The sequence below is a fragment of the Dermacentor variabilis genome, chromosome 2 (assembly GCF_050947875.1).
Source record: "Dermacentor variabilis isolate Ectoservices chromosome 2, ASM5094787v1, whole genome shotgun sequence".
NCBI lineage: Eukaryota > Metazoa > Arthropoda > Arachnida > Ixodida > Ixodidae > Dermacentor > Dermacentor variabilis.
In genome coordinates, this window is record NC_134569.1 from 92710425 (window position 1) to 92732246 (window position 21822).

Genomic DNA, 21822 nt, shown 5'->3' on the forward strand with positions numbered 1-21822 from the left:
GGGTCAGTAAACACAACATGCCATATCTCGGGAACAACGTCTGCAACTTTCCCCGCCAGACAGCGGACGGCTTTGATCGTTTGCACGGCGCCACGACACCTACCATGTGCTGCGCAAGGAACCGGATATTTTCTCGGCGTTAAGAGAATTGAAACAGAGCCTTTCCTAATGAGGCCGATTGCCCAATGCTTCAGATAAATGGGCTTCGACGGAAAGGCGTTAATCTTGATGTGAACCGCTAAATCTAATCAAGCTCTTTATGCAGAGCACAACAGAATGCATTGGCGAATGAAACTAGCCCTCTCTGAGATGAGTAAAGAAGACGGCAATGACGAAGCATCATACCTGCATACAGCTGAAACGACGCAGGCTGCAGTGAAGGATATTTTAATGTTGCGACAACTGCTGGACCAGGCTAGCCACGCAGTGTGAAAGACGCGCTTACTGCTTTTAATCGAACTGTAGGCATTCCAGGCTGACAGAATTTCGGCGTGATATCGTGTAACTGAAAACACCTCGCTTTTTTTTATTAAACTGTTAAGCCCGAGGGGGCGGTACCCAATTCCGGCCGCAGTGGTCACATTTTGAGGGGGCGAATTGCAAGAACGCCCGCGTAACATGCATTGGGTGTACGGCAGAGAACCTCAGGTGGTCAAAATTATTCTTGTGTCTCCCACTATGACGTGCCTCATAATAATATCGCAGGTTTTGTCACATAAAACCCAGGAATTCAATTTTATCCCGTATTAAACAACGGGATGCCGGGTACAAAGCACAATTTCTAACGAACAAACGTAATTTCAACCCTTCTGAATGTGTTCACAAGTGACGTGTCATTGGTAAACCGCTCGCTTTTTTCAAATATGTTCAATTATTTTCGAAAGATCCAGGTTCGACGTGCGCGGGAACCTTCAGGCACTGGAACATTTCCGCAGTCCGGGTCACTCAAAATGCTAGCGCCAACGGTTGCGAGTTCGACTCGTGACCGTTCTCAGCGAGATAACACTATAGTCATTGGGTAACTGTAAAGCTGCGCGTTCTATTGAAGGTGGCTATGGCCGCACACCACAAAATGCTGATAGCTACAGCGCTTAAGATGTAGCCGAACTCCGCCAAGTCGGCGTTCGGCTACATGGGTGGACAAATGGGTGGACAAATAGGTGGATGGGCTCGACATGCCAATATAGGTGACAGATAGGTGACATTCGGGAGGATCAACTGCCGGCAACTGATGCATGCCACGGCCGCGCTGCAACGCTAAAGTTGTGCTCACGCAAGGCGAAGTTTGCCCACAACCAACATCGGCCACGACCTCTCAACCTTAGGTCGATTCAGGCCGAAGCGAGGGGTTAACGGGAATCGCGATCTGAACTTTCAGCAGCAGAGACGTTGGGTTATATATAATTATACTTTATTTCTTTTTTATATTTAGTGCATGCACTAGCGTACCAAGGTTGTATTCAGAAACCACCGAAATGAATGACTTGCGTTTTCTTTCTCGTTTTAGATATCGCGAGATTCTTAAAAGCTATGAAAGTCCACAGTAATCTCGAATGTCTAAATACGCGAATGCTTGGCGGTACTTGAGGAGCAACGCAATGCTGACCAATTACACTCAAGTCAACGACACAATCAGCGAAGCGTCGTTACGAAGGCGCTATAAAGGATGCGGAAGCACTAAACGAACCGCGCATTTTACGACGGGTAAACGGCGCGACATTAACGGACGTGTGAACGGAGACAATAAAGAAACGCACAGGAAACACCCCGCTTGCCTGCGAGAGCAATAGTGTTGTTTGGGAGCTAGACGCGTTCGGAATATCGCTTTACTAGGGAGCCAGTATCGACGAGCGAACACAGAGAAACACAATCGACCATAACTAAACACTACAGTTGGCGCTGTTGGCGAGAGAGACGGTTTAAGAAGGAGATCGGTCGATCGTGTACGGATTCTCTATCCGCGCCATTGTCTTTCCTCGTCGCGTACCCTAGGGCTATAGTAGACCGATTCTTTGCTGCTCGGCAAGTGTCGCATTGTTCGCAGTTAGGCGCGCGCTAAACGTGTCCTATAGACATATAGTTAGAGCTGCTGGTGTGGAGGCCCAGCCTGCAGGACATAGGAGGGCAATCCGCCTGGGACAACAATACTGGAGGGAGGTGTGCGAAGGCGGTTTTTGCTAGGCACTCGGACGTCAACAGAAGCCAAAGCCCGATTTCCTGCACGATCGTGCCAGAGAGCTGTGCCCGATAGATAGGTCCTTAAATTGTGTTTAAACGCTGTAGTAGGTACAGAGCCCCCTCATTTGGAAAGAAAAAAGCGTACTGTCGTCAAAAGTATTTGTTTAGTCAGTTCATGAAAGACAAAAAAAAAAAAAAAGAGCAGGCTGGAGCGATACGTCCAGTTCTGAACTGCTTTACTGCGGCAGCAGCTGGATCTCACAGCTGTCACCGCCGTATTGCTTGCTTGCTCCTCGAATAACCGCGCCATATTCTTTAAATAGAAAGAAAAAGAAAAGAGAGAGAGAGAGAGAGAGAGAGAGAGAGAGAGAGAGAGAGAGAGAACAAAAGAAACGTTACTAACTTTTTTTCGATGTGCACAACTCCGCCTTCGTCCGCAAATGTGGGCATCTTCGATTTGCCGTCCCGGAATGTGCAGGAGTGCCCGAGACGCTGCATACGCAATGATCATTTGCTGAAAGCACCGCCTCAGGCAATCGGAGACTGCCATCGACGGATAATGAAAGAGGCCCAGTATTGCTTACCTAGCCCTCCGAAAAGAGCGCATAGATGCCTCCACTCTCGGAGTCTGCGTAGTGGCGCACAATCACCCGCACAAATTGCTCAGTGTGGGTGTTCCGTAATATAAATATAGCTGACTGGTTAGCGCGTCTGGCTTGCGAACGCAAAAATGCTGTGCCTAAAAGGTGGCGGCCATGGAGTATTTCCGGCATCGCAATCACTTCCGGCGCGTGAAGTGGGCAAAAGCATAGCCTTCGAAATTTGTTTTTGTTACTCGGAGGCAACCGACGCTGGAACCTGAATGTGAAGACCATCCATTGCCGCAGGGGTACGGCTTCAATTCCCAGCGGCAGAGGTGGGTGCGAGCGAGCGAAGCAACTTTATCAGGAATGTCTTCAGAACGATTAGCCTTCCCCTGTAAGGGAGGCGTCACCGTGACGCGGCCATGACGTCTTCCCGGCGTGTGGCGCCTCTACTCCGGCCGTGACCGCACTACTCCCTTTGGTCGACCGCGCCTGCCCCTCTTTTGGGGTGGCAGCCTCCCTCTGGTTTCGCTCGGTCGTTGCCTTTCGAGGGCCGCCGAGATCTGCTGGACGGCCTGGGCTTGGACCTCGTGATAGTAGCACCTCGTTGCGGCCTCGAGCCGCGGCTTGATCGTTGTCATCGTTGCAGCTTCGTGCGGGTTCTTGGCACAGTCCCAAAGGATAAAATTGTTCTTCACCATATAGGGAGAATGAGACAGATGAACTGGCCTGAAAACGGGGGGGGGGGGGGGGGACACGACAACACGACGACGATGATGGCATAACTAGAACGATGACCGTAACGACGGTTTACAAACACACTGTCACTAAAAATTGTACAAATTTGTACTAGTTTTTTCCCGATTTGTTCACTATTGTCTGTATGTATTCTATTGCCCCTCTGCTTGGACCGCTGGGTCTGCAATATGTACTAAATAAATAAAATGAATAACGTAGAGGACAAGCGTGCGCTGCAAATCCAGTTTTGAGTCTTGAACTGCGCTAGCGCAGCGGAAGACAGAAACACGAGAAATACTTTTTTGCATCTTAAGCAATTCACTGCCACAGTTGTTAACGGCAGGGCGACATAGACATAAACGAAAATGGATGCAAGGAAACGACGGTGGCACGACGAAAATGGCGTGCAAATGATGACGGCAGCACAACACTGTAGGTACGCAATGGTGCGCACCTTTTACGCGCGATATCGAATAAACGCAGACTTCGCCGACCATGCATCTACGAAAGAGCTGTCTCGGTGATTGGAACGCAAAGATCGATTGATGCGCTGAAAGCCGCGCTACGGGCGGTCACGCTTCACGCGGTCGTGCTTGGTTCCTAATTTTGATTATGGCGATCATTGTAACGAGTCTGAATCTTCACTCATCTTCTCCGCGGTTCTTTGGCTCTGTCTGCTCCGAATCTTATGTATCTTTCCGGACCCTATCGCTGTACGACTGAAAGTGCACACGAAGAGTGAAATTACGGACTTTCAGACTTCAGTTGCCCACAGGAAATTACTGTGTTTCGCAGCGACTCTTTAGATGCTTTATTTTATGTCCGCAGAGCGTCCTAATACCGCACCTTTCAGTTGTAAAGTGCACTATGATAGACCTTTTGACAACTTTTGTTTAGGCAAAGAATACTATGGCTATGGGAAAAAGCTGGAATGTTCAGAATGAAGAAATCAATAAAAAGAAAGAGTGAAACTGTATGTCTAAATCTGTATACTATCTATGTTAGTTAACTGGCGATTTGTAAGGGTACAAAGCTGGAAGGAGCCTCCGCGCAATAGACAATAGCAAGAAAATACTGCGGTGCCTCAATACCTGCGTACTCCTGCTCTAGATTTAAAAATTAAGGAAAACACGCGGAGAGATAGGGGAAAAGAATGTTGAGAAGAAAGCGATGCACCATCCGTTGTGTTCCGCGAGGTATGATGTTACAGACCGTATTGTTGACTCCCAGGCGGGATATATTTATGGAGGACCCTTTGTCAACAATGCAACCATTTACGCGTTGGTTCTCTTGACCGTACTTTATCCTTTATAGCTGATCCTTAGAGAGCGCTGCCGAGAAATGACAGGTAATTTGCATAAACTTTTAGAAATAATAGCGTTATCAATCGAACGAAGAATTTAAGTTTATTGTGAAAAATATGCAGAATTTTCCCAGTGCTACAAAAAAGGCGCGTGCTCTATATACTAACATGGATAAGCGAAGATGTACTGATAAGGGAACTCAGTCGAAAAGTAAGAGAGGTGTATTTTAATTTTTTATTTTGCAAGAAGGCGGCATATGGCTTTTCTCTCTTGGCTAATACTGGCAGCAATAACTAAAAAAAAGTACTGCAAGGCTTTAGTTAGCGCCGTTATACTTCTAGACACCTACAGCGCCAGCTCCCCGCGATATAAAGAGATCGCGCCGGCCGTTAACAAATGCCTGCTGCGACCTCTCGCTAGCAAGAGATAATTAGTCTTCTTTATCTTTTTTTTTCTTCTTCAGAGTGCACTATGCCTTGGACAAGGAGCCTAAGCAAATAACGCGCCCTAATTTCGCGCGAACTTTCTTGCAAAGTCTAGCAATATGTGCACTTCAAGAAACGAAGTTAGGGAAGGAGGAATGTAGATGGGCCCTATAGCGAGATTCCTCGCGCCTCAGAACTTAAATTATAAGAGTGACACGGCGACAAAAAGAGGCAATAAGCTGGTGAGAACTATCGAAAAGTTCGAGGCCGGCCGTAATTACTCGTGCCGGATCGGAGCTTAGATCGATGACCTGCGTTCGTTCAGCGAGGACTAATTAGTCTGGGTTGAGCACGTGCCTGTGGAAGAACGAAAAGTAAGGCTTGAATATCACGGCGGCTTCCACGTGGTGGAATTCTGGACACAATCACGGACCGCAAATTTCTCGTGACCCATAAACACGTTGACGCTAGAATGAATAAATTGGTTAGTTGGAGCACGTTCCCCATTGTTGCAACGCCAAAACGACGTGAACACAGGCACACACACACACACGCACAAACAAACAAATAAAGAAAAAGAATAAAAGGATGAAAAAGCAAAGATGACAAAGTGTGGCGCGTGTGAGTTGGAGGCTTCTTGAAAGCACGTAACCTGTTCTATACAGTCACACATTTCGCAATCTTGTTATCAATTCTAGCTGTTTACATTTTTTACGCTTATTGCTGTATTACAAACGTGTTTTATAAAGAAACGAAGATTAATTACAGCGACAAAAACAGAAAAATGAGACGAGTAGAACGGGCGTTGCGTTCAAGATAGGATAGTCAGCTGGACGTCCGAGGCGTTGTTCGTTCATGGCGGATTGAAGCGTTGCAAAAACGCCGCGGTATAGCTTTCTGCGCCGGTGACGCATGAGCCCACGGCGTCAGGGTCATTGTTCGCTGGAGCGGTGCATTGTTCCTTCCCGAAAGAAGACAAGATAAGAGAAACGAAAGGAAGCTGGTGAAGGTCAGAGAGAGAGAGAGAGAGAGAGAGAGAGAAGAATAACGTGGGAGTTCAAGAGATTGGCCTCTTTGCTTAGCGTATGCGTGGCGGGGCAGAGGATGAAAGGACGATTAGAATGAGCGGGAACAAAGGAATAGGGAGCTAACGCAGCTTGTGGGTTCATGAAAGCACAGTGAGGCCGTGTAGGGGGCGCCACCCGTGCAGATAAAGGGGGATACGAGCAGCCTAGCATTTTTGCGGTTATGTTGGGTCATTTTCGTAAGTGAGAACAACCCAAATGTATGAAAAAAGAATCTCAGGGGCACTCGAAAGTGGGCTTCATTCTGCACTGAAATCAACACTTCAGCGTAGGGAGCTCTCAGAAACGAAAGATCGAGGCCGATGGGTGGTCCGTGTGACTCTACGTGGTTTAATTCTTACTGTGACGGCCGATAATCGCGGATGCATTAGCATAAACAATATATCGCCCGCGAATGGAAGCATCTGTGACAACTCCTACGATTCGAATTCAACGTGCGATGATTTTGAAACGATTACATTACATCAGTCGTCCAAGTCACGTCGCGCGTTCCCGCTGCCTCAAATTGATCACAGTGCTTCATCCGCTCTGGCGAATCTACGCTGGCGCACTTTATGCTTAACCAAAGCAGTATAACTAGATAAAGAAAGTAGGTGCAGCAGCAGTACAGTACTACAACAGAAAATATGCGCTGAATGATATTCTCGCTCGTTGCTCAGCAGAATCGGCAATAGCGGTCAGCACGACTGAGCTCCTGCAGCAAAGGCGATGGAAGAAAAATAGGTGGTGTTCTAGGCTTTCTTTCTAAGTTATTAAGTAACAAAAGATAGCAATAATTCAGGTATGCGTTACGAAAGTCACTAACTCTAACTATAACAACCTTCCACGCCGCCAACTTTTGCTTCTGCGAAAGCGCAAAATTGAATTTGGCGACGCAGTCGCATCGATGTCAGCGTCGACACATCGGTGATGTACACTAGTAAAGAGACCTAACGTTTTCATTTTGTCGCTCCCAGTTTCAGTTGGGAAGTTTTTTTGGAGAAAAAATATAAAGGAAAGGAAAGTCGAACCCCGATTGTCAGGTCCAACCTCATTGACGAGAACTCGCCATTAAAGCTCGGGTGGCCCAGAAATATAATGTAAGAAAGCTGTCGAATAGAAAAAAAGAAAAAAGAAAACCTACTCGCCCCCTCCAATTGACATCGTTGTCCTTTGTCATCACGACACATGCTCCGTGACTGGCTCCCTATGTCAAATTTCTGCTGACGTTTTATCCGGGTTACGAGGTGGCTGATTAGGGTAATGTCAGAAAACATTAGCTGCGCAATTTACTGTCTCTTGCAGAAGAGCGAATTGTTCGACGATAGTTTCCCAAATCATAAAAAGCGGAAGACGAAGTGCGTTTTCGAGAAGAAAAAAAAAAAAGAATAGAGAAACGTGCACGGGAAGACTTGCAGGTGGCGCTTTCGAAGGCATAATGTAACGCTGTAGAATGACAAGATAGGATTCTGTAGTACTCCCTGCAGACCAGGAAATGCTACGGGTCGAATCAGTCAACCCCAAAAATTATGCACATTCCACAGATCCACACACTGTGGGAATTGATCTTATGCGAAGCGTTTTGCCCAAACGGTGCCTATCCAGTATCGTTTGGGGTTCCGTAAAGCTTTACCGTGTGCCATTCATGCCATCTCATGTTATTCATATCCTGACATATATCCAGTTAAAGAAACGACCACGATGGCATCGCGACCATGAGCACTTACTTAGTGACCCGAGCTAGTTGACAACTTTGTTCGCTAGATCAGCGTAAGAGGCTAGATATATAGATAGACTCAAAGTGCTTGACGTAGGTAAAGAATGCTTCGCATTAAAAGAGTAGCAGAAGGCGGCCTCCTGCATTTCCCGCCCCTGATCAAGCTCCGCGCGATGCTACTGGATAGATGCTTCGCGGAAAGATTAGTAGCCCACACTGGGCGAGCTTTCCTCTATTTTCACTGATTAGCTGGCACGAGCCAATCGCTGAACTGCACTGAGTTGGAGAGACGGAGTATGGGTTAGTCTTACCTTGAAGTGACTTGGTATGCCAGAAAGAAAGAAACAATGGCCGCGCAGGGACTCGTCTGCTAAGAGGCAGCTGCTGATTCGACCGGCGCCTTACCACTGGCGGTCCTTGGTTGACTCTCCTTGTGGCGTTCGCCAGAGAGAGTGGTCTTGTCCACAGGACACTTTCCCTGGCGAAATAGGGCCTAGTTACACTGTTGACTACAGCCCAGTTCCATCTCCTTCCCACGATCCGCTTCCCCAAAATACGCCAATATTAATCAAAATAAGCACGTATTCCCTGATTACGTAAAACAGCTGAATTTTAGCCCTAAAACTTGAGCTGATAGTTAGAGCTTGACCATCCCTGCTTCCACGTCTAGTACATTTCCTTGTAGCACTTTCTTTCTTTTAAAATTTTTCACTGGTACTGGCGAAAAATGAGCATTTGAGGATAAAAACTAAGTTGTGCACAGGAGGATACTGGCGAATGGCGAAAAAGAAATATTTTGGAAAACGGAAATTATATATATATATATATATATATATATATATATATATATATATATATATATATATATATATATATATATATATATATATATATATATATATATATATATATATATATGTACAGAAGTACGCTTAACTAATTTTTACTCAGCAGGTCCCAATGACCTTTCGGCTGGAGATGTAAAAGTTCGCTTGACTGAACAGTTCGTTGAAGTGATGTTCCATCGAGCGGCGTTTTATCGCATAGGGCTGCGCACTGAAATAATAAGGGGCGCAGTGAACTGCGGTGGTCGTTGTACACACAGTTAAATGCTAAGAGCGTATGTAATGAAGCGAGAACAAGCGCAACAGGCGAACAGTTCTTAAATGGTGACGCCCAATGGTGTGGATCTGTTATCGATGCTGAGGCCTTGCACAGTTCTTTGTATCACTTGACGGGTGGTGAGGCCCGTCAAGCAGTAAGCAGTTTGGCGCATGATTACTATACCAACAAAACTTCGTCACACACGCCCAGACACACGGCGGAACGCTGACCCCGTCTACAGAAAACGAGTACATCAAAGACAAAAAAAAAAAAAGATAAGAATTAGACGCTTATAAGGCTCGCGGAGCAATGGTGCTGTTCAACTTGAAACACCAACATTCAGTACACCCGTTCTATAAAAGCGTGTTAATGCTCTGCAGTGCTATTGGAGGGGCGCGTCGACGTAACTATGGCGCCGACGTGGAAGAAATCCCATTTTGACGCAGAACAGGTGGTCCCGTTGTTTCACGCCGTATTCCTTACCTTCTTAATTTTTTTTTTACTGGGAGACCTTGAAACTGGGATTAGTTTGTCTATCCATCCTTTCCATTTCATTTCCAAGTCTTCAGGCCACCTGTTAATTCTCAGCTGCACCTTCGCGACGTGGCGAAGAAAACGATACTTGGCTTCCCCGCCGCCAATTGGTTATCAGACTCGTGCTCCTGCGGCGATGCGCAGTTGCAAGTTCCGATGTATCAACATCTGTGCTATCGCGCGACGTCGGAGCGTGTCATATTATGCAACCCCCCCCCCCCCCCCCCCCCTCCACCGCAGGCGGCGTCTTTGCACGCACCTTGAAGCTTCCACAGCGGGCAATGCTGTGGTGAACGAAGGCGACGTTGTGTGCATATCAAGGAAGACGTAGTTGCCCGCTTTGAGAGCTTGCAGTTTTCGGAGTGAATGAGTTCAGGAGCCGGAGGAGCCATTTTTGAAGCCTGCTGATCTTTTCTTTGTAGTTAATTTAGTTACAATAATAGTTTATGCCACATATTCTTTTAGCGTACCTGAGCGCGTTTTTAATCATTAGCTTATTTTTCAGTGCCTATAGCAAATATAACGTTTTTTTTTTGTTCGCGGCATTGATAAATATTATTGTACCACATTAATTTGACAGCGTTATTCAATGATTGGCTTTTCTTTGGTGTGTTAGAATAATACCACTGCTTTTGTTGTTTTCCTGTATTGTTATGTTTTATGTGTTTGCTGTATTCCATGTGGAGTCTTGCTTACCGTGCCAGCTATGTACGGGCAGCCGAGGCCAATTCAGGCGACAAGCCTTTTTGTCTCGATTCCCTCTTTTCCTTGAAGTGAAAATAACCTTCAAAAATTTTTTTGTATGTAATTATTCTAAAGTGCATTAATGATACCCAAGTACTCGTGAGCATAACAAATATTTAGTTTTCTTTAAACATATGTATACAAAGAACTTGAAAAAAAAAACTCCCTCTCTCGCTGCATAAATAGGCGGGCAACTTCGATTTAAAATAAGAAAGTAGAAAAAAGATATGAAAGAGGCACTTTTTTTCAGGAAGTGATGAGAAAACGAGATACTCCACATTTACAGGCACATAGAGATTGATGGCAACCTAAAAAACGATCTGCTTATAGAACAGCTGAGCTAAGCTTGGGTTTTGTTTAGCAAGGCCGAGAACCGGACGAATTAGCCTCTTTTAGCCCGCGGTTATGGCTCAAGCAAATTCCTTGGCTGAAAACGTAGAGCACGCGGCCTGAGTGGGCGCGATGGAAGCCGTCTGCTGCGGCCTGCCCCTCGTGGCAAAAGAAAAGGAAGAAAGCTCACGACGGGGAGGTTAAGAAAATATAATACCAAAGAAGAGGCACCGGGCGACGAAAGCCATGCGTTTCCCATATAAATTCTCGACACCGAACAGCGTTTCTCGGCGAAGCAACAGCGAATGCCGTGCCATGACAGCTTGCTGCAAGTAGGCGGCGACGTCGCTGTAAACACGGCTAGATCGCGCTCCATCGAACGCGGGTTTGTGCTTTCCACGGCGACGTCACAAGCAGGCACGTGTTTTGCCGTGTGCCGCCGGCCGACAACTCGCTGCGAAAGAGGGCGTGGGGGGTGGAAGAAGTGAACGAGAGCGAGAGGGAAAATAAAGAACGAGAGCGGACGTGCGGAGGGGAGTTCTGGCTGACCGCTAGGTCGCGCCCTCTCCCCCCTCCCGCTTCTCTCGTGCCTCAACAACGCTCGCTGTTTCCCTCTCGCTCAAGCCGGGCCGGCGGGCGGGATCTGGCACGCGGCGCGGCGCGTCATTAAAAGCAGCACCTGGTGGGACGCTGCAGAGCACGCCGAGAGGTGTGGAGGGAAAGCCTGCTGGTGTCGGAGCGGTACGGGCCGCTCGAAACACGCGGTCACGTCGTCGTCGACAAGCCACGTCGCGTCGGGGACGACGCCTCGGTCTGGTTCATGGCTACAGGCTCCGCCCGGGACCAGCACAAGGTAACGTCTGGAGGTCCATACGCGCGGCTGCCAGCTGAGGCTTGGGCGCTCGAGAGACGCGCGTGAGGTGCGCAGTGGTGCGTGGACAAACGTCCCGTCATTGTCGGTACTTCTCACCCGTCGCGGCGGCTCGGTGGCTATGACGTCGCGCTACTCTCAGCGCCACGTCGCGGGTTCGATTCCAGTCCGCGACAGCCACGTTGCGATGGAAGCGGAATGCAAGGAAATTCACGTATCTCGCTTTGGGTGCACGTTAAAGAACCTCTGATGGAATCCGGAGCCCCCCACCACGGCCTCCTTCGCAACTCGCTGTGCAGTTACGGGACGTTAACTCCAACAGGTCTAAGCTCTTGCGGTCCTTTTTTTAGTGTTCCTCTCGCTCGGTCTTTCTCTGGTCGATGAACGCTCCCCTCGAGCGTTGCTTACATTGCTGACCTTTTGGCTGCCAAACGACACAACGGGAGGTGATGAACACACTGCGCGCGGCCTTTCTTTCGCAAGGCGAGACCGTCGTAAAAGTACGCGACAGGACTCGGGTGTAAAGTTATGTTCGCGGCAGCAACTACACAAGACACACGAAGAGCGCGCGTTTATTGCGGCCAAAATGCGTGAATTTATACTCGCGGTGGCTTTCCTGCTTGGGTATGTATATATATCAGGGGCAGTGACTTTGGCGGTGGTGCTCCGCTTCTGAGCACGGAGCCGTGGGAATCGCTGCGGCGGCCGCACTTTGCTAACGGGGCTGGTTGTAAAAAGGGCTCGTGTATAGCAGAGAAAGATAACTGCGTACTGAAGAGGCCACGGGTAGTGAAAATTAAACGAGAGCCTTCTGCTACGTTGACCCTCGAAGTCAACGATCCTGATATGCCACGTTAAACGAAAACAAACTATTTTTCTTCTGCCTTGGCGCGCAACACCCTCCTCCTTCTCCTCCTCCTCCTCCTCCATATATTTGTTTAGACATATAGAGGTGCAGGTATAGATAGAGTGCGTGTATATATATATATATATATATATATATATATATATATATATATATATATATATATATAGTTCATGCCTTGTCACGCAGTTGTCAGGGGGCAATGATCAAGTTAAGCTGATCAGACAGCAGGTGCTTATAACATAGTATTTTTTCATCATCACTACTAACCTCCCTGTCTTTCCATCCATTCCCGCTTCCTTCGTCACCGCTCCTCATCCTCCTCTACTTGCCGTTATTGCCCCTTCAGCCCTGCGTGAATTAGCAGACCAGACACTCTCCTCCTGCCAACCTCTTCGTTTTTTCCTCTCATTAAGTTTCCTTGTCTCTCTCCTAATTAGTATACAAAACGTATGTCGACCATTTTATTGTTGGAAATGCTGCTTGACGTGAAACGTTAGGTAGGCGTATATTAGTAAAATGCTGTTGCAGAGGCCTTCGTGTAAAAACTGAGCGGCAGTCGAGTTGCCGAAACAGTAATTTGGCGCTCCCCTTCCCCTCAACCCCAGCGTAGGGTAGCAAATTGGGCGCTCATCTTGTCGACTTCCCAACCTTACCTCTCCTTGCTTTCTCTCTCTCTGTTTCATTTTAACAACAGACCGAACCACACTGACCGAGCGATTCAGTGAAGAACTGATTGATTTTGTAAGTTATAAGAGGCTGTTTCACTTGTTTCCTCCGGCTGCTGACTCACACGCGTGGAGAGCATGCCTGCTGGACAATGAGTACGTCATCTTTCTGGCTTCGAAGTTCGAACCTGAGTCGTATTCTGTCCCCAGAAAAATCTATAACGACGTTAACGTGAATCACCAAACGACATATATCTTGCAGCGAGCTTCCGAACGCGTACATATATATTTGCCTATTGTTGCTGGGTGACTCTGTTTCAACCTTTTCTAGCAACTCGCGCTGGTTCAGAGGTATCTAACAATGGCGCTTACAGCTGCGCGATGACCAATGTAAGTCGGTGCAGCTGCGAGATTTTTTCTTCTTTTTCCTTTTTTGCAACGTGACACGCGTATGCTGGTTACGCTCTTCCCAATGCTCGCCGCTGTTGAAGACGAAAGAAAATAAGCGACTATATTTAAATAAGCAGTTAGGAGTCACTGAAGGCCCTGATTTTGTACTAACTTGTGTAGATTGTTCGGACTATGCTGCAGTGAGCGACACGAACAGAGCTTTTTTGCAGTACGACCTGTATAGGGATGCTTCTTGAAATAAAATGGAGCTCAGAAGCTTAGTTTTCAGTGCGCTAACGCAAGGGAAACGTCTGACGACATGATTACAAGTGAAATGAATCGCGGAAAGCTGCCAAAGCGAACTAGGCGATGTTCAAGCGGTTTCAAGCGGTGTCGCTACCTAAGTGCACCGGATACAACGCTGCCGCTTCCATTTCGCACTGAGAGGCGACTGCGCTGTAATACCAACTGAATTGTACTCCACACGGTCGCCGGTACGTATTGGTGATGATTTCGTCCGCGGAAACAGCGCAGTTACGTTGCAGCAAGACATATACCCGCTGTTTGTCTCAGAAAAAAAAAGAAGAAAAACGAAGAAAACGTATAACAAACATAAAAAAGACCGTCGGAAACGAGCGTCACGGGGTCGGAGTTTTAAACAAAAATTAAGGGTGTTTTTTGCGGAGAAGCGCATGTATTGAAAGGCGTGTTTCTTCGCCCACATCGCTTACAGAAGTCACGTAGATAGCGACGCGTTCAGAGTGTAAGCGAGGAAGGTTGCCAGAAGCGCTTATCTGCCTGAAACTGAAGATCCGCTTGAAGGGAAAGAACACCGATCGCTTGTTCTTTTTGTCGATGTATTGGCCTCGAGCTCTACCGCTGGAAAAGCTGGCGCCACCGTCGGCGTGACGTGCTATTAGGGATCACGTGGACATAGCGGCCGCGTCGGCTGCTACGGGAGCGCCGAAGCGAGCTGAAAAGGAAAGTTTAAATTCCCTCATACGCAGCGGTCCTCATTTAGTGGCGAAATTTTCCCGCTTCGAGTGTCTTCTTTACAACGCTTGAAAGCATTACAATAGGTAGTGGCTGCCTTTGAAGGCGCGCGACATAGTAGGCTACTGCTCGGTGCCGCAATGCCGGACGTACGCAACGGAGCCCGGTGTAAGCCTTATTCACATGTAGCCGGAGGTCAAGCTGCGTGAAGCTTGGCTCGCGAAACATAAAACCGGCAAACAGCCATCGGCTGCAACTCGGGTATGCAGCAAGCACAGACGCGAGGAAGATTTCTGCTACGGCGCCCGGTCTGCGATCTTCAGAAAACGCGCACTGAGACGCTCGCCCGAGTCCGCTACCCGACTAATGTCATGGCGGTTTGGTCGATGAACTTGTCGATGCTATAGATACTGGCATGTTCACTGGAGTGGAAAGGAAGCGTAAGAAGCACATTATAAAAAAGTATGACATAAGGTCATGTTTGTGTTATGAATTAATGCACTGGATTACAAAAAAGAAGCAGCGGGAAATAGCACGCTGAGAACATCGATAAACATACAGTGCGATGCAACTCGAGAAATAATATTGAAATGTAAAAGTAATGTAAATGTATTGAAAAAAAAAAGATTGAATCATCGCGACGGCACATCCCCGTAGGCGTCAAGGTTTCTACAATGAAATTATTTTTGAACAGCTCTGATAGCGCCCACACAACAATGGTTGCTTGTATACTGTCAAATGCTCATATTATGCGGCCTAAAGCTCATGGCACGGTGCGAAAATGCGCACGCGGCGAAAGTGAAACAGTGCGCAGACAAGCATGCAGACGCGCAGTCGGTCGCTGCGAATCTGTGCGATCGCTGCATTGAGGCTTCATTCTATTACGCTCCATTTAGTTATACAAACACTATAAGAACATATTTCACATAGTTCGCTCTCAGTGTTTACCTACCTTTCACGCAAGAAGCCGGTTCGGGAGACTCCATCGCGGCGACCGCGCGCAGTGGCGTTCACTGTACGTATTCGGTAAAGAGATAGCGTCTGTAAACGATTCTGTGCTTCTAGTTTGTCCAAGATTATTATTTAGAAAGCAAAAACTTCTCTCGTTTCGACAGTACTTACAGAAATGTCCGGGAGAGCTCTCTCTCTCTCACACACGCACACACACACACACACACACACACACACACACACACACACACACACACACACACACACACGCACACACGCACACACGCACACGCACACACACGCACACGCACACACACACACACACACACACACACACGCACACACACACACACACACACACACACATATATATATATATATATATATATGTTGTGAGAGGGTGCTGCGTTCTGCCTTATTAAGGAACCTGATCGCTTTACCTAAAGCTTTTGTAAAGCCAAATCGCTTATTTTAATACTAATGTACCTCTCCCGACACTCCTTTCCTTATATCCATCGCTCTAATATTTTTGATGTTGTTTTGTTGGCAAATATTTTACACGACATCTGGATAGATCATTCAGTTATTGCCGTGTTACCTTTTCCAGGTCCCGAACCCACGTCTTTCTTGCCGCCTTAATCAATCTTCATTCCCTTCTCGCCGATGCTGTTCTCCTTTGCTTTCATTGCCTTCTTTCGGACATGCTTGTTCTCCACTCTACTTTCCGTGCCACTCCACGAATACGTCTCGGATTCCTCACTTCCGCCACTCGCGCCACTTCAACAGTCTGAGCGTTAGACGTCTTCGGCGTGATGGTCTCATTTCTATACAGCACTGCTGCTGGTTGGGCTATGCCGTTTTTCTGTAGATGTATATGCGATCCATTCGTGTCGTACACCAGAAATGCGAGGACCTTGTTGAACTAGAAATACTTCCTCGATTCATCCTCCCCTCCTGGATGTTGTTATCTCGGCCAATCCCTACTACCTTCTTTGCACATCCTTCGTGCCAGCGTTTAATTAGGCTATTCTCACAGTCGTCACACATTGCCTACTGTGACACATCCGCCTATGTGTATTTCAGTACATTTCGCGTGACACTTCGTAAATGTAAATCGCACACGTATGCTTCTCTTCACAGCTGCTGATAATCGCGACTATTTCTTTCTTTATGAGTTATCCGCCACTGTACCTTTGGGGCTACGGCGTTGCGCTGCTCAGCTCGAGGTCGCCTGTTCGATCCCCGCCGTGGCGGCCGCATGTTGATGGGGGCGAAATGGGAAGACGATCGTGGGCTCAGATTTAGGTGCGCGTTAAAGAACCTCAGGGGGTCATAAATGAAAGCGCAGTAACCCACGACAGCGTGACTTACGGATTGTGTCTTTGGCTCGTAACACCTGTTGTATTGAATTCTTTTTCTTGTGAGTTCTTTAAGCGCTACGACTTCGTTTCAGCGCATTCTCTCAAACCTGCATAGGCAAGATGTCACCTGCATGATTTTATTTATTTTTTGCCAGCCTGCTCTGTTTACACGCTTTCGTTCAAGACATACATACCGCTTTTAAAGAGGAAGGCGTTCTCTTTGTTTTTTTTTAAGACGCTGGTGGAATCAGATTGCCACTTCCAAGTGTTCATTTCCAACTAGTCTTCCTGTCGGTCCTTTGATGTCAATTTCATTTCTTTTGCTCCTTTTCAAACACGTTGTTTGCCATTTCAGATGCTGTGTCCATTATCGAGAGTAGCTTAGGTGGTGCCAAATTCGCAGCTTTCATTTCACAGTTCCATTTACACTACACTTTATATTGTAGACCTCGTCAAAATTCAAGCAAAACGTGCCGGCTAAGCACATGAACTCGCTGCGAACCACCAAAACTTAATTGCAGGCTTACGTTTAATCATAATTCTTTACATAGAAGGTTTTAATGCGTCTAGAAGCGCTCACAAACGTTATGCGCTAGTTTCCACAGTTTTCGGGGGAAAAGACCACATTATTCATAAAATTTATGTTTCTACAGGAATGTGGGTAATGGGGAAAGGGGTTGGGGCAAAATTGACGCAAATTATGAAGTGCGTGTGTCAATCAGGAGTTAAATAAGAATTGCTAAATTCTTGTTTTTGGCTCAATTAGACGCATTATAACGCTTAAATAGTTACCCAATATTCCTGGGACGACCATAAATGACAGAAGTGTAATGTTTGCCATATATCGGGGCCAGACTGGTCTTCAACCAATTTTTATGCATGCGGTTGCTTTTTCTCGACATCCTCGGAAAAATAGACGAGGCGCAGTGTTTATATTGCGTTAAAGAAGGAAGAATATTGTAAGGGACGAATGCTAACTGTTTAAATTGAGCAGAATTAATCGCAGCCTTTGTAGAAAGGTACTTATTCAAGAGTTTCAAAGTATCATACCACCAGTATTCGCAGTGTTTCCCAGAGTCCTAAAACAAATGTGCAAGACACCAACTTCATTTTCTTCGAAAAACAAAAGACATTCAGTTTAATGTGTCGTGAAACTTTCAGGTTACCGGCTTCGTTATAAGCGCTGCAAATAATTACTGATCCCTCATTATGTTTCCTCTTTTCATGCGTCATTAAGGGTTCGTAGTCGGTTCCTTCGATGTCCTCGGCGAATTAAACTAGCCACATTCTTTATATTTGACGAAAGTAAGTGGTACTTTATGGTTAACGTACGGGGAAAATGTGATGGGTTGGGGTAAGTTGCGGCCTTCGCAATAAATTACGTGCACGAGTGCTCCGGTTCGTTATCAGCGTGCGCAAAACTTAGCACGCTGCCTTAAGAATAAAGGCAACTAGGATCACAGTTACCTAGCACCGGAAGAACGATATGGGAAACTTGTGTGTGAAGTTGAATGCATATGTATTGCATGCTCCCTTAAAGAAAATTACTTATCGAGTGCTTGAAAGCGTGATTTTTGAAAGCGTGATGATTTCGCGCTATGTTTCTCAGTGTCCCAAGGGAACTCTACACTAAACAAACTTCAGATATGGCAAAAAAATTAGCGGGACGTTGTGAGTTGTGCGTAGCAAAGATCATGTTATATAAATTACGTGTTTAGACGCTGCTGGGCGTATATAATCCAGCTTCGCGAGCGGCACGAATTGTGGTACGCAGCTCTGGCATAATTACAAGTGACACCAAGATAACGTTTAACGAAAACGAGAGAGTACTTATGGGAAATCCCTGTGCGCAGCTTAATGCGCATAGATAAAACACTGCCATTGCGAAAATTCTCTAATCAAGCCTTTTTAAGGTGTCTTACTCCCACTTCCGCAGTATTTCGTGAAGTCCTTAAACAACTGTATAAGGCACTAACTTCAAATTTAATGAATATAAGGGGAACGTTAATTTGAACCTGTTATAGATGTTTCGCGTATTTTGCTTAATTTGAAGTGTTGCAAATAATTACTGAACTCTCGTTTCACTCTATTTTCTTGCGTCGTAAGGGGTTTGCAGTTGGTTTCTCCGGTGTCCTTTGTGAACTAAACAACACACCTTGTTTACGTTTAGCGAAAATAAGGAACATGGTCTGATGTGTCGGCAAAGTTCTAAGTGTGTGGGTTAATGGTGGCCTTTGCAATAAAGTACGTATGCAAGTAGTCCAGAGCATGAGGAGTGTATTTTACGAGCAGAGAAATATGATTACGCTGCGCTGGGGTGGCTACAAACAAGATAAAACGAAGAAAAATGATGCTTATTACTATGACAAATTCGTGAGCTAATTTTAATGTCGTGGATCAACTATAGCGTTTGCAAAAATTCCTTAAGCATCTGTTAGAATTTGTCACGTTACTGTTACCAGCTACATTTCTCAAAGTCCCGAAAGGTACTGTGTTACACAGACTTTATATTCAGTAGTTGAAATGGGCGCCATATTATGTCCAATGTTTCGCAACATTTTAACATTTCTGGCTCAATTAGGAGCGTTACAAATACTTCTTGAACCCTTGTTCTTTGATTTTTTTATGCATGATATGAACTTCTCCCTGTACCCTCGATGAAATAAACGAGGCATCTTATTTATGTTTGCTGAATGTAAAGTTTAGGTAATGGGTGATGTGTAAGCAAATTCTGAATTGAGTTGGTTAATTGCGTCCTTTACAAAAATTACATATGTAAATGCTTCGGAGCGGTATGAGTTAGTCTTACGAGGGGCACGGAATTTATCTCGTTGCCCTGGCAGAACAGCAAGTGCCATAGAAATCAAATTTAACCAAAATGGAAGGAATGTTACTTCAATTCTCTGTGCGAAGTTAAATGTACGTGGAACAAATGCATCTCGTGTTATATATATATATATATATATATATATATATATATATATATATATATATATATATATATATATATATATATATATATATATATATATGCTGCATCAAGTGTTCTAAAGTATCGTACAGCAGTTTTTACCTAAGCATGTCAATGTTCCTGCATAACTCTACGGCACAACAAGTTCGCATTTAATGGATATCGGGGTCCCGTTAAATGCACTGTGTGGCGAAACTTTAGAGTTCCTGGTCTAACTAAATGCGGTGCAAGTAACAACAGAACCCATATTTTTTACGTTATGCAAAGTTCAGTGTAGCTTTCCCTGTTGTCCTCGGTGAACTAAACAAGACAACTTGCTAAGCATGGACAGCTGTGCTTGTTGGTTGTGAATGACATTATGGAACATCGTTCCAGAGCAGAAACGAACACGGACGGCCGGAGAAGGACAACAAAAACGCTGGCATTCTTGTTGTCTCTCTCTGTTCGTCCGTGTTTCCTAATGCCAAGAAAACATAAAAATATAGAGACAGGTTATGATGATTCCGAGGAGATATCCAAAATACGTGTACTAATTACGGCATTAATAGCAAATTACGTATGCACACGAGTAGGAGCATTGTAGCTATGTGTTACGAACAACGCAGAATTTATCCCGCTGCCCTGGTAGAACTGCGAACGCAACCGAAATCTAATTTAGCGAGAAAAAGTGGGAAGCCACGTTCCATGCGACCATGTGGCCCATGTTCTGACGGAGTAAAATGTGTCTGGATAAATCACTGGCCTTTGTAAAAGGATTCTTAACAAATTCTCAAAAGCGCATTGTGCGGCCAAGGTTTCCAGTGGACCAGTCAGACACGGGCGACATTTTAAAATATGCGATTTAATTACAGACCACTGAAATTATTGCAACTGTACAAAGGAAACAGCTTCGCGGGAAATTTAGCTGCGATTCTGCAAAATCGCACTAGTCTGCTTCATTTTTTTTTACTTATTTTATTCCTTCAACATTAGTACAGGAGGAGGTCCAAGAGTTATAAAACCCTCAAGGGGGACCTCCCTTGAGTAAATGAAAATACAGCAATTAACGCATTATAGGCAACATAGCAATGGCAACAAAGAGCACAACGTTAATATAGCAAGTAATTGCAAACGAATAAATGTGTGCGATATATATGAAGTGCGACAGTAATGCAAGGAACTATAGAGTATATACAACTAAAATAAAACAAACAAAATAGGAGGACGGTCATCACACTTCTTAGAAGGGCCCTTTAGTCAGAAGCAGAAGGTTGAAAAAAAGAAGATCATACGAAGAGCGAAAAACTTCCACATGTAAAGTCATCGGCGCACATCTCGGCAACACGGAAATGTGAGCCATATTGCTACAGGAAAGAGCGCGAATACGAGACGGCGACTGCTGACAAAGTGCAGTGCTAACCTTTCACGCCGCTACAGCTTAAACTCCGCGAGAGCGTCCTGTTCTAATCAAGCTTAATTTGTTGCAGGTTGCTCACCAGTGGCCAGCTTTTCACCTTTCTTCAATTGCGAAACAAGGGAAAGCTCTTGTAGTCAGGGCCCGTATAGAACACGAAAGTTAGTATGACGTTATAATAATAATAATAATAATAATAATAATAATAATAATAATAATAATAATAATAATAATAATAATAATAATAATAATAATAATAATAATAATAATAATAATAATAATAATAATAATAATAAAAATAATAATAATTTGGGAGAGGGATAGAAACTTTGCTTAGGGAATTGGGTACTCAGTGAAATAGTTGTACTTATAAATGCGGCCTGCATTTCACGTCTGCCTATGAGCCCGGAAAAGCGTCCAAAGGCGGCAGTGGCGCAGTAGATGCGAATATAAGTTGCCCAAATCAACTCATTTATCGGGGACGTGTAAGGCTGGGACGTCGGCCGTAATGAAAAAAGAAGAACAGGTGAAAAGGTCACGTGAAAAATTTTTAAACAGATGGATTATGCAACGCCTGACTCAGTTTTCTGCCTGGAAACCTTTTGTTATGAAAGGCCAGTATCCTGGCTACGCGACC

The 21822-nt window shown here is 45.6% G+C and overlaps 1 protein-coding gene across 1 annotated transcript in view; it reads left to right on the forward strand.

Moving 5' to 3' along the window:
- Positions 1–11380: 11380 nt before the first annotated feature.
- LOC142572320 (regulator of G-protein signaling 7-binding protein-like) overlaps positions 11381–21822 on the forward strand; it is a 126670-nt gene continuing 116228 nt past the window's right edge. The window contains exon 1 of the mRNA XM_075681330.1: positions 11381–11575. Within this exon, the coding sequence (XP_075537445.1) occupies positions 11543–11575 (33 nt within the window). The 5' untranslated portion in view covers positions 11381–11542. The remainder of the gene's footprint in view (positions 11576–21822) is intronic.